We start from the raw sequence: 12505 nt of genomic DNA on the forward strand, positions 1-12505 counted from the left end.
TAACTATTATAAAAATAGAAACACATTTGGATAGAGAAAACGAACATGCAAATAATATACTACAATCAACACATGATATATGTGGGGAAAACCATTTGGGGAGAAAAATCCCACAATCCAAAGGTACAATACTTTGTATTAATAAAAATAGAGTGTGCAATACAACCCAAGTACAATAGCTTCTTCAATAGGAGTCTTCACATCAACCCATGCAACCTAGATTGATTTTGGCCATATAACACTTCACCTTCAGAACAACTAGAAACTACAACATGAATAATAAAAACACTTTTATGCTTTAACAATGCATAGGAGAAAAAACCCAAAATGGATGCTTAAGTCCAAGTGGTACTAATCTGAGCCTATAAGAAATCCCAAGACATGCACATCACTTGCATGCATGCAACATGTCTGCATGTGAAGCATTGTCACAAACTGCCATAGGAATATTCCAACTTGGGCACCTCCCTTACATGAAATTAGATTCCTCAACATACAAGCACCCTCATTTAGAGCAATATATCTCACTTAATAGTACTCCATTTATTGTTATTTTAATCACTTCCTATAAGACTATTTAAGTCATCTTTCCAATATATACAAAATTGCTTTCTTTTTTTCCCAAAACCTATGTGCGTTATATGACCTTGTACGTATAGATAGTTGTTCTTTAAAAAATAATAAGATAATTGTAAGTGCTTTGAGAAAATTTAGTCAAAATAAACTAATGGGCAAGAGATTTTATAGTGTTTGGTCCTTCTATGTGCAATGGTAGGATGAGATATGACCTAAAATGTTCCAATATTGAGTAATATATAAAGACCTATAGAAAACCCTTCTTTAAATCTTGGAAAATCATCAATTTTAGAGAAATTGATCCTCTAAATGCAAGAGATATGTACCCACAAAACAATATGACAAATAAAAAACACTATAATTTGACATCTCTTAAACCTTTTAAATTCCCAAGATCATCATTTAATATAAGAAAAAAATATAATAATAAAAAAAAACAAAGATTTACAACCGCAAATCTTATGTAAAAGCCAACTAAAAACACTCTTACACTCTTCCAACAAATAATTACTTGTTATTTATTCTTTAACTTAAAGTTTACAAATATATTTTTAATCATCCATATACCCAGCCAATTATTGAACAATCTAAATTAATTTAGATTGCATTAATTAATTAACTTAAATTTAGGTTAAACAAATATTGTTATTTTCATTTAGACACAATAATGTAAACAGTGGAAACTTGTCATATCTGATAGAGGACTGATTGCTGCACGTCATCTGCCAGGAATAATTTAAAAAACCCAAAAGAAGAGCTTGGCCATGTTTCACAGATTCATGTATGCTGCCATGTTTCTATATTTACCTGTACGTTTGTTGATGCACAATTTATTTAGCCACAGGTAAAACTCGAGACACCGTGAAAATGTTGCAACTGTGTGGAGAGACAATTACAGTTACATCCAAACAATTACGTTTGATCCAAAGAAAAACACTACTGTCATGTTGCAGGCTGCATTTGCCTCTACAGAGCCCTCGTGGGTGGGGGCCGTGGGGGTTGAGGTTATAGAAAATCCTTTAGAGATGTACTCAGAAAAAACTATGCCACAAATGAGAAACTCTGGAATTTGATCATCTCTTAAACCTAAGGGTTCTTTTTTCTATTTCAAATGACTTCTAGATCTGCTTTATTACCGCCTTCCTTTTTTTAATATTGTACTTTTTTTTTTCCTTAATGGAAAGTTAGGAAAAAAAACAGTGTGGGCACCCTCCAGATTAAGAAATCCACGATCCTGACATTTGATTGAAAGGATGGAATAATATCCAGATATGTGCGTGTGGTTAGAAAGCTGGCCACTTATCCACAAAGCTTGCCGCTGCCTCCTCCTACAGAATGTGAAAGAAGCATCTAACTACCTGTCAGCAGGGCCGCAATTCAACTAGAGATCTTATCCGGCCGAGACTCTGTTATTCTACAATATGACGAGTGTGAGCTATTTCTTATAATTTCAATCTATAAATATTTCCGCCTGTATGTGACAAGTCATGAAAATCTTCGACAAGAGGAGGAACACAAATTTGTGGTGAAATGCGCAAAATGCAGAAGGCATGGTTCTACAATGAGTATGGATCTCTGGATGTTTTGCAATTTGGGGATTTCCCTGTGCCAAAGCCAGGGCCTGGGCAGATTCTGGTTAAAGTCCGCGCAGCTGCTCTAAATCCTATGGACATCAAGCGACGAAAGGGTTTGTTCCGGAATAATGACTCCGACTTTCCAGTACGTTCACTAACTTCTGGGCTTTGCATAGTATGAAAATGACTTGTAAAAGTTTATGTTATTAGGTTTTTACAATTTATGAGATTGTTCAGCTGTTTCTGAATTCCAGAGTGAGATATTTTAGTTGTGTTTTTTAATTCTAGAGTGAACATCTTGATGATGAATTACAGTGTGATCCAATACTTGATCCAATAAAAAACAACAACAATAGTATTGTAACAGGATGAATAATATATATTTTTTAAAGAGTAAAAGCTCTAAAGGAAGAGTTGTGTTGTAACAGGCTGTGCCGGGCTGCGATATGTGTGGAGTGGTTGAGGAAGTGGGCGAGGGTGTGAGCAAGTTTAAAAAGGGCGACGAGGTTTACAGTGACATTCAGTACTTTACATCCGAGAAGCCCAAGGACTGCGGTACTCTCGCTCAGTACACAGTTGTGGAAGAAGATCTCGCCGCCCACAAGCCAAAAAATCTGTCTTTCGAGGAAGCCGCCAGTTTGCCGCTGGCTCTGTTAACTGCCCAGCAGGCCTTCGACGAAGTTAATTTTCAGAAGGGGTGGAGCGTCTTTATTGTGGGAGGCGCTGGGGGCGTGGGGAGCCTGGCCATTCAGCTGGCAAAACATGTGTACGGAGCTTCTAGAATTGTTTCGACTTGCAGCACGGGGAAAGTGGAATTTGTTAAAAGTCTGGGGGCAGATCTGGCGGTGGATTATACCAAGCAGAGCTACGACCAAGTGGATGAGAAATTCGATTTTGTTTTGGATACCATAGGTGTGTGCTTTCGTTTTTTATCTTCACCATTTTCTTGTTATTGGGCAGCTAACGGGAGTTCTAAGTTTTAAATTGCAGGTGAGTCGATGAAGTCTTATGTGGTTGGCAAAGAATTAGAAGCTCCGATCATAGACATAGCAGCGTTGTATGATCATCATCCGAGTGCTAAATATCTCTTTTTTGTACCTTCAGCCAGCAATCTGGAGAGGCTTCGCGAGTACATAGAGAGTGGAAAGCTCAGGGCAGTGATCGATCCCAAGAGCCCGTATGCGTTTTCTGAGGTTTTGGAAGCTTTCAAGCACCAGGAAAGTGGCCGAGCAAGAGGGAAGATTGTTATTTCCCCCATTGAGTGATCGAGATTTTCATATATCCTCTGAATTATTCTAAACTGTAAATTTCCAGGAGTGTGTATATAAATATCTAATCTATTACAAAATTTAGGGAGGATGGACTATTAGTTGGGTTGAGTTTTATAAGAACTTGTGTTTTCGGTGGAGAACCTGTATTCTTGAGTGGTAGAGAATTTGTGCTTTTGAAAGAGAGGTCACAAATTCAAATCTCATAAAGGGGTAAGGTATGTACGCCTCCTTTGTAGTGTGGTTAGGTAACTCCCCCAAAGAGTACAAGGTAGTCCCATATTACTCTAACCCATCTATTGCTAGCATCGTGGACTATAAAAGACCATTTCTTTTTTTATCATTGAGAGGGAGGTAATTGATATGAAGTTTTATTGTTACAATAAATTTATATTATATCTTGTGAATAATTATTTTATATATCAATTAATACATGACTAAATGTTTTTTTTAAAAGTCCTTAAAATAAATATATAACATTTTATATTAAAATTTGTGATAAATAAGAAATAATTTAAGATTTAATGTTTGTGGATTAGTTACAAAATTATCTCTTTAATATTATCGATATAAAATATTATTAGTATAGACATTTTAATTATATATATTTAAAAACTATTAAAAAATATTATATTTGTTTTTGATTGGGTAAAACAGGGCTCGAAGGGTTCCCGAAACCCTTTACAAGTAGATTTAAAAGGGATATGGAACCCACAAATAGAACGCTGAAAAATGATCAACAAAGACAAATAGCACCCCAACAACAACATAACAGGATGATAGAAAAATCAAAGACTCGTTAGCACAAGAACAAGGTCAAAGTCACTAACAAACTTAGCTCCTAAAAACACCCATCATGGGTTTTGAAAAGGATTTGATAACCTTAGGACAAACAACAACAAGTAAGAAACAGATTACTCGTCGCTAACAAACAACATAACATAAACAAAAAAACAAGAGAAACCCCACTAAAACAACAGAACTCCCACCATCTCTTGCAAATAAAGTCTCTACCTCAATAGAAGACACCACCACCTCAATATGATAGATCTACAGTAGATGAAAAAGCAACACCCTCAACATCCACCTCAATAGGATAAGAAGAGTATCAGCCAAAGATGGGTAGCAACAACCCTCTTATATCCACTCCCACTATTACAAATAGAATGCTACCAACATATAAACAAAGGCAAATAACAACTCAACAACTCAAGAACAATGACAGCCAAATGCCCCAAACAACTTCTCCCCACATATCCTGCAAGTCATGTCTCTACCTACATAGAAGACAACTCCACCTCAATAGGTGGATCGAATAGAAAAGAAAAAAGGAGAAGCCAAGAACCACCATAGCCCATCATCTCCCCCTCCACCTCAATAAGAGACACAAAGTAAAGGGACCCAAAAAGGGCAGAAAGATTCCCATTGGAGCACAACTAAACCAAAACAAAAATCCCCAACCAAAAACAAATTGCCAAAACGTGCCCTTGAAAACTAGTAGCAACGAACTGAACAACAAAAAGTGAGAAGCCAAAGAAAAGGGAGACAAATCCCTTACCCAAGTTCCCCAATAGAAACAATGGGAGACAAAACCTAGAAGTGATAAAGGAAGCCCCAACCACACCAACTAGGAATAAAACCCTACCACCGCCACCAAAAAATGCAAAGGATTTGCAAAAATAGAGCAGACCCACCAATGATCCCTCTACCAAAAGCACAGAGCCAACACACCCAAAAACATCAACTCCTTCCAAGAATGAAACTCCAGCAAAACCACCACTCACAAAACAATAGTGAGCAGCAAACCATCTGTTGTGAGAGACCACAACACACCCACCACATGCAGCCACAACAATTCCTTTACAAGCCAAATTGTCGCATGAAGCTATAGTAACCCATCCGCCGCACAAGGCAACAAACTTTGTAAGACAACCGACACACAAAGCCACAACAAACCATCTGCCACACAAGGCAACAACAAACCCATTGCTGAGAAGAAGCTAAAGCACATCCATCACCATCATCCTGTGAATCCCCTTCATCCTCACCCTCCTTCCCTGCAGTTCCTCCACCCAAAACCATAGAACCACTCCTTCCTCCCTACATAGTTTCGCACTAATGTTTTCTAATATGGACATGCAATTTAGTAAAAAACTAAATATTATATTTGTTGTGTGGAATTCTTTCATTTTATTTATTTTGGGATTATTTTAGTTACTTTATAGCTATTTTATATTATTATTATTATAAAGTATGTTTTTTTTTGTTTTTTTTTATTTTAGTCTTTCTTTTAATAGATATGATGGTATCTTTTGGTTTTTATGTACATGATTATGCCAAGATGCTATATGTCTTTTTGTCACTATACAACACTCTTGGCATAATGAAGCATAATTACAAATATATAGACCTCTTGAATCCATGAATCAAGAAGATGATAATGTCAAGAGGTACAAGATTAAATCCTAAACACCCCCAATCAGGAAATTAGTTAATTCAATCTAATTAAGACAAAACCAGGCTTGACTAAATAGAGTTAGAGCCTAACCATCATCAATCAATTATTGATGAGGCACTGGTGGCACTCATGTACCTTAAATAAAAGTGAACACATGTCATTATTAGCCACATAGGTGAGGATTATTTAATACTTATATTATCCTAAATAAATAAACTTAATAACAAGAATATTATCTTAAGATGAACACTATCCTCTAGATGAAATGACGTATTTTAACCAATAACCCTCCTTAAATAAAATTAGGAACATAATAGAAATGGGAGCTAACAATAAGGCCATGTTAGGCACCCATGGACAATGTTACCCACAAACAAGAGATAAATGCCAAGAGGGATACTAGATACTCCCTTAATTTGATGTCCCTTGCACCAATGAAGGACGAATTTGGTACTACAAACTAATGAAGATCCATGTTTATTGAACAAAATTCCTACCATTTAGAAGAAATGATCCCAAAGGTGTATGTAGGATGGTCATACTATCAACACAATATTTTTGAATATTTCATGTTGATGGTGTGTCGTTCCATACCCAATCAAGTGTTCTAGGTACAACTATTGATAATAAAATCTTAAGAGAATGCAAAGAATGAGATGGAACAAGTGCAAAGGTTGGTGGAGATCCTCATTTGGTTGAGAAATGACATCAATGAGGAATGTTTTAAAACCTCAAGTGTGCCCTTCAAATCTATAAGATGAGAGAACAAAAAACATAAAAGATATTTCAAGTATATATCTAGAAAACATGAAGGATTGTACTAAAAGAAGCAATAAAAGCCTTTGGGGAGGAAAACTAAAACTTTGTAGAATCAAAAGAAGGTGGTAAGATCTTAGGGAATGCATCAAGAACTCTAGTCTATGCTAGGTTCTAATTATTGTACTTGACTTATCCCAAAAACTACTTAAATGTGTGTTGAGAATATGCATACCTATATAAATATAATTAGGTGCAAAATGTGAGAAGAGATAAAGACTTGTTTTATGATTATCCTTCATTACTTTTAAACCATGCCCGGATTTGTTGGAGAATCATGAGAAAACTCAACACACTTGCATATTCCACTGTGAGAAATTTCATAAATGGATAAGAGAATAGTTGATAATGAGAACATACAAAAGACATCATTTAAGATCCTTCACCCATACAATATTGACATACAAAATATATCATGACATGGGTGAAGCATCCTTCACCCATGGAAAACAACACACATTGAGCTTTATAATAGAGCTCCATCATATTGAGTGAATTGAATCTCTTACCTTCTTCAAAAAGAAAACTTCACTATATATGTATTCTTTAAAATTGCTGGCATAAAAAAGAAAGAAAAAATAATTTTCATGAAAATCACCATCTCAATTCGAGAAGCTAACTTGAGATGATGTAAATGCTCTATTCCCTTATGCAATTAGCCTCTAGTGTGAGCCTATTACAATTTATCCATTTGATGTGTTTGATGAGTATTTGAAGCCCTTGTCAAGTGTAGCAAAAATAACCTCAGAAGTCCAAGCATAACTATCTAAAAATCAAGTCAAACGTACAAAGGTTTTGTCAAGAGTAGCATGGATGACTTCAAAAGCATAAAAAATTAAAAAGACCATTCTCTTTGTATATTCATATAGATGGTGAACTCCTACATAAGCCTTTAGCCCAATGAGCACATCAAAAAAGGCATTTCATAAATTTTCAATCAAAACTAACTTTACAAATGATCTATAAAATATCTTATTAGAAAAATACTACTCAAAATTTACCTCATTTTACAATTCGCAAATACCTTACATTTATATTGAGCACTTAAATTTTGTTTCTTATGTTAAAAAAAGGTAGATTTGAATACGAGACCATCTAATAGGGGAGCCTTTATATACTTTGATGACCAACTCACATATGATTGTACAAGTAACAATAGGACTGTTCGCTCTGCACTCATTCTTCTATTCAAATCCAACACGACATTTCTGCTTTCTAGCTAAATTTAATTCATTTATCACGCCACAAGCTAGGCTTTTGTTGTCTTCTAAACACACCCTTTGCTGGGTCTACACAAAACAAAAATAAGAATTGTTTGCATCGACTTATCTCAACCCGTCAACATATTTTCAATACCTTATTTCATCTGAAACACATTCATGGAGTTGTACAATGTAACCTTCCAACAGCCTGCAACTATCCTTTTCCTCCTCATTCCATCTTCCCTTCACCATGCCCCATGATTTCTTAACCATTTTCTCTATGTGCTGCGTAGCAAATGCCTTCTTCCCACACACAACACCATTGAAATTTTTTTATCTCATATTGCTCTTATAGCGCAAGATCCAACAACGCTCTGATTAATCACTTCAAATAAACCCGTCGGTTCAGATATATAAACGGCTCACCATTCTCATTCATGCCTTTCACACTGGTCTGCACTTTCAACATCTCCACTCAGCGAATACTCCACGTCAAACATATAACATCCCTCATTCAACCTTCCACACACCTTCATCACCCTAGCTTTGATACCGTATGACAAGCTAAATTCTTGATATATCCATTCGATAATCTGAGGAGAATTTAGCTCTAGAATATCATCACTTATGGCAACTACTTTAAGCATGTAGCTTGTGCTCTATTCATTATACACATTTCATATGTATTTCTCATACACATGTTTACTTGAACTTAATTTGTTCTTACGTTGACCATGACGTAGCATTTGATTGCCATAGTTATACCCTTATTTATGTCAAGAGTTATGTTTCTATCTTTTCTAACCTTTTGGTTGGCTTCCCCTCTATATATTTTGGCTTCTCCCTCAACATCTTTGGTTTTCTCTAGTTATTCCTATAGAGGTGATTCTATCTTCTTAAGAGGTGAAGATAGATGATGTTGAAGATTACTTATCTTCTATTGAGGCAAAGATGTTTGTTGCGGTTGATGCTGGGAAATGCTTGCGAGGAGCGGATGGTGTGCTATCTCTTGGCTGTCGGGGGATTGAGATGATCTTTTCAATGGATTTGTCTCCTCCTTCTCCTATTGAGGTGGAGAGAGTGCATGGTATGTTTATTGGCATAACTGATGGAGATGATGATGAGATGAGAAGATGACTGGTAAAGTTGATATGATCAGGAATATGATGTCAAGGGGAGATTGTTGGCTTAATGATGATGATATAATAGGATGTGTGATGAATTTATTTGTGTTGTCATTGATGAAAACCATGTTTGTTTAGTCATCTAGGTCATCTAGACCAATCGGTATAGCCTAACCGGTAGTGGAATCAGTTAGACAAAAAAACTACTAAGTTGTTGTCAACTGGTAAATAGGAACAAAGCGATGATCAAGAGACTGGTACAGACGATTGGAGAAGATTCAAATGTTGCGGTTCAGAATATATGTTCATAACATTGGCATGAGTCTGTGAATGAAATCACATTAAGTTTGGTGAACTGGAAAGCACATTTGTAATTGACTGTTATGAACTCTGTGAAGAAGAATGAATACCAGTATTAGATCTTTAACTGGTAATGATTTCAGGTTTAGCGGTGGATCTTATCATGATCATAACTTAGTGATGACGTGTCATAATCCGTGTGTAATTATAAGATTGTATTTGAGCACGTACAAGGATCAGATTCCTTGGGAAACAACAAAGTGCTTAGTAGAATGTAACAAGGGTTTGATTGCTCATCAAATCAATGTGTGGTGATCATTCAATGACGAAAATCATCTAGAAGTTTATTGTAATGATCTGTAATGTAAATTCATTGTATCTTGTTGATGTAATTAGGGTTTGTAGCCGCCCTAACTGAAAAGTGTATTTAGGGCTAATTGGAGAAGATATTTTGTGTCGGTGATTTGAGGAGAAGGTATTGTCAAACCAGATTGAAGTGTCTGCATGTGTGTAGCAGAGTTTTGTTATAATGATCTATACTAGCAAGCAAGGAAGTGCTAAAATCAGATCGTTCACCCTGTTGTTCCCTAAAAATTACAACAGTTTGAAATCCCTTAACCGAGTAGATCCTAACAGGTCTTATATTGTAAATCCCTTTACTAGGTGGCTCATTAACTTGAGTTTGAAATACTCTAACAAGGTTACTCCTAACAGGGTAGAGCTCCTAACAGGGCTCAGGCAAAATTCCTTACCCAGGTGACTCCTAACAGGGTCTGCTCCTAACCGGGCATATTGTAAAGCTCTTAACCATGCTAGGCCTTTAACTGGGTGCATTTCAAAAGAGTGCAAATATTTTGTGGGTGTTAATTCCCACCATGGTTTTTTCCATTTGTGTTTCCACGTGAAAAATATTTGTGTTCATATGGTGGTCACATTGTTGATTTGAGCATTTGATATCTTTAATTTGTTTACATATTGATGAACACTTGAGTGAATGATTTGTTAAATCTACTTAACAAGATTGTTTGAGTAGTTACCGATAAAGGTTTTTGAAGTATTGCAAAATTATTTTGCTACTGATTCACCCTCCCCCCCTTAGTAGTAACTGAATCCTCCTAATAACAATTGGTATCAGAGTGCTAGGTCCTCTTTGTACAAAAATTTAACCGCTTGAGGTAAATATCCAAGATGATGAAGAAGGAGGGTTCTAAGTTCACAAAGGATAGCTAGAGAATCTGGAGCGACATTAAGAAGATCTACATCAAAGGTATGGGGCCACAATTCTGGGAGCATGTGGTTAATCAGTACACACCTCCTACCGATACTCTGATTGCAGATCAACTTAAGGAGCGATAGGAGAATATACAAGCATTGGAATCCATTGTAAGTACTCTTTTTGATTCTAAGTATATTGATGTTCATGGTTTAGAAACCGCTTATGAAGTTTGGAAAAAATTGAAGTCAATTTATGGTGGAGATGAGCATGTGCAAAAAGCTAAAGAGGAAAGCCTAAGAGGCAAGTTTGATGACATGAGGATGATGGAAGGTGAGAACATCACCCAATACGAACAAAGAATAAAAGAAGTAGTTGGAGGAATCAAAAGTGTTGGTGGAACCATAGGAAAAGACACAGTGGTAAGTAAAATTCTTAGAACCTTACTGCCTGCAAATGCTATTAGAGTATCCACTATCCAAGAGTTGAGGTCAGTCAGCAAAGATAAAGTTGCAGTTGATTCATTGATAGGCAAGCTTACTTCTTTTGAATTGAATAGCTTTGACAATAGTGTACCTAAAGTAGAATCTACTTTCAAAGCATCAGTATCTAATGCACTAGTAAGAAAAGAAAAGAATGAATATAGGTCAAGTAATCATGGAGGTGGTAATGAAGAAGTGGATGGTGAGAATAACCTGATGGAAATTGAGGCTTTATTGGCAAATAAACTACCTAGAGGCACCAGTAAGTACAAAGGCAAGCTTCCTCTTAAGTGCTTCTCATGTAACAAATTAGGACATATTGTTGCTAATTGTCCTAACAGTGATCAGAAGGAAAAGTTCAGAAGGATTAAGGGAAAAGGTAAGAAACAATGTTATGTTGTAGTTGATGAAGGTGTTACCGATGAGGAATCAGAGGATGGAGATAATGAGGAAATTATTTTTGTAGCAGTTAAGGAAGATCTATCTGACAAGCAAGCTTTAGTGTCTCATATTGACAGCAGTGATGAGCGGGTTATTGATAGTTGTTGCTCACACCACATGATCGGTGACAAGAAAAACTTCATCTTTCTTGAAGAATTTGATGGTGGAGTAGTGAGATTTGGCAACAATACATCATGCTTGGTAAAAGGTAAAGGTTTAATTTCTTTAAATGAAAAAAGTAATGTTGATGATGTGTATTGGGTTGAAGGATTGAAGCATAACTTGTGGAGTGTTGGTCAGCTAAATGATAAAGGTTATCATATTGAGTTCAAGAATGGAGTGTGCAAGATTTTAGGAAGCAAAGGAAAACTGATTGCTACTGGTAAATAGACAAAAGGTAACTTATTTCATCTTAACACTAATGTTAACAGTTGTTTGGTTGCAAAAGTTGAGGACAGTTGGCTATGGCATAGAAGATTTTTTCATGTAAATTTTGATAATTTGGTCAAGGTCAGCAAGTCAAGTATGGTTAGAGGTATGCCACAACTAGTCAAACCAGACAATGTGATTTGTAAGGAGTGTCAGTTGGGTAAGATGACTACTTCCTCTTTCAAAAGAAAATCATTTTCTTCTGAAAATATTTTAGATTTGGTGCACACTGATTTATGTGGTCCTATGAGGACTAGGAGTTTTCAAGGTGATAAATATTTCATGTATTTACTGATGATCATTCAAGAATGATGTGGGTTACATTTTTGAAGGAGAAAGAAACTGGTAAGAACCTAAAGAGCCTAAGATATGATCGGGGTGGAGAATTTACATCAGCTGAATTTGTGAAATGTTGTGATGAGAATGAAATCAAGAGACAACTATCTGCACCAAGGACACCACGACAGAATGGGATTGCATAAAGGAGGAACTGAACCATAGCTGAAGCAGCAAGAACAATGTTGATACAAGGAGATGTACCTAAAATGTTTTAGAGAGAAGTAGTTAGCACTGCAGTATACACAATGAACCAGATATTGGTCAAGAAAGGTAGTGACAAAAC

At 36.1% G+C, this 12505-nt stretch overlaps 1 protein-coding gene across 2 annotated transcripts; it reads left to right on the forward strand.

Annotated features, from left to right (window-relative positions):
* The first annotated feature begins 1905 nt into the window (after positions 1–1905).
* LOC131073958 (2-methylene-furan-3-one reductase) lies at positions 1906–3761 on the forward strand. Of its 2 annotated transcripts, none has more exons than XM_058010486.1 (3): positions 1906–2295; positions 2579–3062; positions 3141–3761. In XM_058010486.1, the coding sequence occupies exons 1-3, from the start codon at positions 2107–2109 to the stop codon at positions 3413–3415; spliced, it is 948 nt and encodes a 315-aa protein (XP_057866469.1). In that variant the 5' UTR covers positions 1906–2106; the 3' UTR covers positions 3416–3761. The 2 variants fall into 2 exon arrangements, with proteins under 2 accessions (XP_057866469.1, XP_057866470.1); XM_058010487.1 differs by having other exon boundaries at positions 3255–3761.
* The last annotated feature ends 8744 nt before the right edge of the window (positions 3762–12505 follow it).

The sequence above is a fragment of the Cryptomeria japonica genome, chromosome 9, assembly GCF_030272615.1.
Source record: "Cryptomeria japonica chromosome 9, Sugi_1.0, whole genome shotgun sequence".
NCBI classification, from domain to species: domain Eukaryota; kingdom Viridiplantae; phylum Streptophyta; class Pinopsida; order Cupressales; family Cupressaceae; genus Cryptomeria; species Cryptomeria japonica.

Coding starts and splice junctions, on each gene's coding strand:
- LOC131073958 (XM_058010486.1), top strand. CDS start 2,107: ATGCGCAAAATGCAGAAGGCATGGTTCTACAATGAGTATGGATCTCTG. Junction 2,296..2,578: donor ATAATGACTCCGACTTTCCA/GTACGTTCACTA, acceptor GTGTTGTAACAG/GCTGTGCCGGGCTGCGATAT. Junction 3,063..3,140: donor TTTTGTTTTGGATACCATAG/GTGTGTGCTTTC, acceptor TTTAAATTGCAG/GTGAGTCGATGAAGTCTTAT.